Genomic DNA, 4553 nt, shown 5'->3' on the forward strand with positions numbered 1-4553 from the left:
TAAGGCGGCTTGCTGATCTCGTCACTGGGAATAATTAAACTAACGGCAAAGGTTTATAATACATGTCACAAACATATTGTGAACTTTGTCAGACTTTAATCTGACCAGACGAAATATTATTAACTGAATTCATACGATATTTAAACTAATTTTACATGCATAACAATTTCTTATTAATTTTTATATTAATTTTACGTACTTTATCTTAGATCTGATTTGAGATTAGTTTATTCAAATGGTTATTGTTTTAAGATATTTGAATCTCTGCATATATTAATAAGAAAAAAATAATATTTGACTTTACGACATTGATGTTGATTTTTTATACTAGATGGCGCTTATTTAATATAATCTGTGGTTTGTCAAAAGACAAATTATTTTATTCCAGTATATATTGAGGCTGTATACACCTCATAAAATGTTTCATTTTGATATAAAAAAAAACTATTTTTTAAGTTTTTAAATCCATTCCAAGAATCGTTTAAGAAACAAAAATTGTGATTTTTTTTTGTATTTTAAATATTTACATATCCATAAATGTTATTGTTCTTTTATATGTAATCTTTGATAGATTCAAAGGAATTTTATATATTAAAATGTGTTTTTTTTCTAAAGTATTATCAGACTAACAATGGGTGTTGGGTAGCAAATTATATCTTTTGTTATATTTTTTTATATCAATAAATGTACTTAATAAAAAAACTATGAAGTTTTATTTTTAAATACTGCACCCATCAACCATTGTGAGTACAAATTACTTTAAACACTATATTAGAATACAAAATGCCACTTAGTTTGTTAATTGATCGCTAAGGGATGTTTACAATGTTATGAGAAATCTAACCTTAAGGACTGTTGTGTGACTGTAAAAGTAAACTCGTTAATATCTTACTTCTTACTAATATTATATATGCGAATGCTTGAATGGATGGATGGATGGATGTTTGTTTGAAGTTTTCTCCCGGACGGCTGCATGAATCTTGCGGAAATTTGGCATGTATGTAGTAGATTGTCTGGAAGAACACGTAGGCTACTAGTTAGTTTTTTTTTTATTCCTTGTGGACTGAGTCGCGGGCAACAGCTAGTAAGACGATAAAACAAAGGCCAATACACGTATTGTAGAAAGAATGTCCGGATGAAACTATAGAACCACAAATCAAGAGCAAGTTGTCTTGATTCATCAATTATTTATGGTAAAAAAACAGACAAATCCATGCAAAATATACAATTTTACTAACTTTAATTGTCTTTGACAAAATACAGACTATATCAAAGTGGCTTACCATAAACTACAAACACCTATAGTTGTTGATTAACCGTTGGTTTCCGAGACCAAAATCTCTATAAAAACATATCGTCATTTCTTTCAAGACAAAATATATAACAATTATGTTTTAACCAGAGATGTCTGTCTCAGAAACCCACAATTATAAATACTTATTGGTGTTAAGGTGGGCGGTACGAGCAAGCGTTCAGCGAGCGCGTGGCCGCCGCCATCTTCGTTGGGAATCCCACATACATTCCAAGTACATACTTACACTCGGCCGACGGTTTGCCGACTCTGCAAGAAGTTGTTACGAGGCTTGTTCAAACAAGGCTTACAGTGCGGCGACTGTCATTACAACGCTCATCGAAAATGTCTGCCCTTCGTGCCAAAGGATTGCGGCGCGGAGATACGTGACGCCCATAGTGCGTGTAATGTATTTTAAAATGATTACAGGGAATCTTTGGGAACGCTTCGCTTAATCTTAAAATCTTAAGCTTAATAAAAAAAATATTCAAAGCTTGTAATTTCTAATTTTCATACTAATAGGAAGAGGAAAGATTTGTTTGTATTGAATAGGATCCGAACCTACTGATTTGAAATATTTCTGTTCTACTATTACTAGATTTACTAAACATATTAATATAATTAGAGTATCTTTCAAACGTCAATAGCCTAATCCGATTTCCGATCACGATCAGGGGTTCGAATCCCACCATTCGACTATTGTCGTAAACCATATCCTAGCACAAGTCTAGATCTTAGTTGGAATGGTAAAAGAAATATTAGTATATTTACAAAAAAATCTGCTAATATTTAAAAATAAATCTTTATGTAATATCGAGAAAAAAATATATATTTCGGACCCGTGATGTATTTGCATTGCTGATAAAAACAATTTTTAAAATGTTTGTATGTCTGTCCGCAAGACCGCGTTTGTTCCGAATCTTAACCGATTTTGACAGGCTCGAACGGGAAGGTAGCTCATGCATACGCGAATATTATAGGCTAATTGTGCTGTCAAAGTCGCGGGCTCTAGCTAGTTACACATTTATATAAAGATAAATGTACATACCCTTAGGTGAGTACCAGGACAGCAGCACTGGCTCGGAGTTGTCTGAGAACGCGCGGCTGCCAGACGAGGAGTCCGATGAGGGGGCAGATGGCGCCACTGATGATGCCGACCACGAGGTATGTTTCTGTGTTACCGAACAATTATGAAATTAGTAATTTCATTATAATACCAGGTTGGATAAGCAAAAAGCTGTAACATCAAATGGACTGATATTTTCTTATGTTAAAATTGTTTACTCAAACATTTTTTTACGCCAATAACATGACATTAGCATTATATTTTCGGTTGTATACTAAACACATCTGAAAGTAATCTGATATAAAAACGGCTAAACACTCATGTATATTCGTCCGGTGGCGGCACCGACTAGTTTCGAGCACATCGGGGGCCTTCATCAGGATGAGTGGTACTGGTATTATTTCAGAGAGCGACGGGCCGCGTCCGCGAAATAATACCAGTACCACTCATCCTGATGAAGGGCCCCCGATGTGCTCGAAACTAGTCGGTGCCGCCACCGGACGAATATACGTGAGTGTTTAGCCATTTTTATATCAGTTTAGTATAATGTCTCACGAAAGTTTGAATAATTTACATCTGAAAGTTTTGATGTCAGTCAAATAACATATCTTTCCTGGAGGTTGTATGTGTTTGTATGTAACATTTTTTGGAATAATAATTTGAATGGCAATGTATGGTGCAGTTGTCGCGGCGAGGGCAGGAGGAGGAGCCGCAGCGTGACACTCTGCCGGACCGCTCCGCTAGCCGACCCAGCAGGTGATGATGATGATGATGAGAGTAATGTGTATTGATGATGATTTATTCTAAATTCAAGGAAAAAACCACAAATCTTTTCAAAAAATAATCACCAACTCATATCACCACAGAACACAGCGAGCTTTCTTTTTAGAAGATCTTGTCTCAGAAACCCATGATGACTCCACTAACGCTTTATATAATAACACTAGGAATTGAAGAAAAAAAAACAATTTAACAGCTTCAACGGGTCACAACAAACTTTCTATCCTTTGGCATGACTAGTTAAATCTAACGTTGTTAATTCCAGTTCATCTTCCTCACCAAGTGCAAACATCCCATTGATGCGTATCGTACAGTCAGTTAAACATACCAAGAAGAGAGAAGGACAATGGCTCAAGGAGGGCTGGATGGTGCACTTCACTAACAAAGATAAAACGGTAAGTCATATTGTCACATCCAGTACGTCTAGAAGAAAGTGTATGGGTAGCTGAGAAGACATTCAAAGATGTGTGTAATGTGTAATTTAACCTTAAATTAAAATAGGCTAAACCCCTTTGTTGAAATATATAATAAAAATGCTGGGTCCATAACTATTTATTTACCCTAAGAACCCAATATCAATACATTGAATTACAAAGGTACCTACTTACGTTACCTTAAAGCAATAATAATTCGGTATTAACAAATCAAAGAACTAATTTTTAACATGTAAGAGAAGTCATTGGCTCCTGTACTACATGGAAACCTAGTACAAGAGCCAAGGTCGTAATTAATATTGTTTTCAGATCAAACGTCACTACTGGCGACTGGACAGCAAGTCTATAACACTGTTCACATCAGAACAAGGCACTAAGTACTACAAGGAGATCCCGCTCAACGAGATTCTGGCTGTGGACACCGCGCGACAGCCGCACTCCGGTCAGTTTACACTGCTAACTGTAGCTTTCTGAGACCAAAAGTCTCCCTTTAACATATTGTTTTGATTGAGATTTTGAAGTCAAAAACCAACGGTAAATGTACTAACTAAAAAAACATTTTATTTCATTTTAAGGAAATATACTTGTTAGTTTTATTTTTCACGTATTTTTAAGATTAAAGAAAAGACGTACAAAGTAAATTAAACCTTGTTTCAATGGATTAAAGCTTAATTTTACGGGCGAGTAAAGTTGTATTAATGTAAAAAAAATCCAAATATTGTAAAAGATGATACTACATATCTGATTTACAGGCGTTTCTTGGTTCCGGGTTTTGTTAGTTGATAAAGATATGTTGGTTGTGTAGATGTGATGCATTGCTTCGAGCTGCGCACAGCGAACGTGGACTACATGGTGGGCGTGGACCCGGCGTGGGCGGGCGCGGCCGGCGCGGTGCCGCCCCCGCCCTCCGGTGTCGGCGCCTACCTCGCCCGCTCCTGGGAGACTGCTGTGCGTCAGGCGCTCATGCCGGTCACACATCGCT

General features: G+C 36.4%; 1 protein-coding gene across 1 annotated transcript; it reads left to right on the forward strand.

Moving 5' to 3' along the window:
- Nucleotides 1-1451: 1451 nt before the first annotated feature.
- LOC106123042 (serine/threonine-protein kinase D3-like) lies at nucleotides 1452-4540 on the forward strand (the record flags this gene model as incomplete). Its single annotated transcript, XM_013319179.1, has 6 exons — nucleotides 1452-1689; nucleotides 2346-2455; nucleotides 3040-3113; nucleotides 3403-3532; nucleotides 3881-4013; nucleotides 4377-4540. Coding segments are annotated over 6 exons (849 nt in total), but the record flags the coding sequence as incomplete, so codon positions are not given.
- Nucleotides 4541-4553: the final 13 nt, after the last annotated feature.

Source organism: Papilio xuthus, unplaced genomic scaffold, assembly GCF_000836235.2.
Source record: "Papilio xuthus unplaced genomic scaffold, Pxut_1.1 DF826320.1, whole genome shotgun sequence".
NCBI lineage: Eukaryota > Metazoa > Arthropoda > Insecta > Lepidoptera > Papilionidae > Papilio > Papilio xuthus.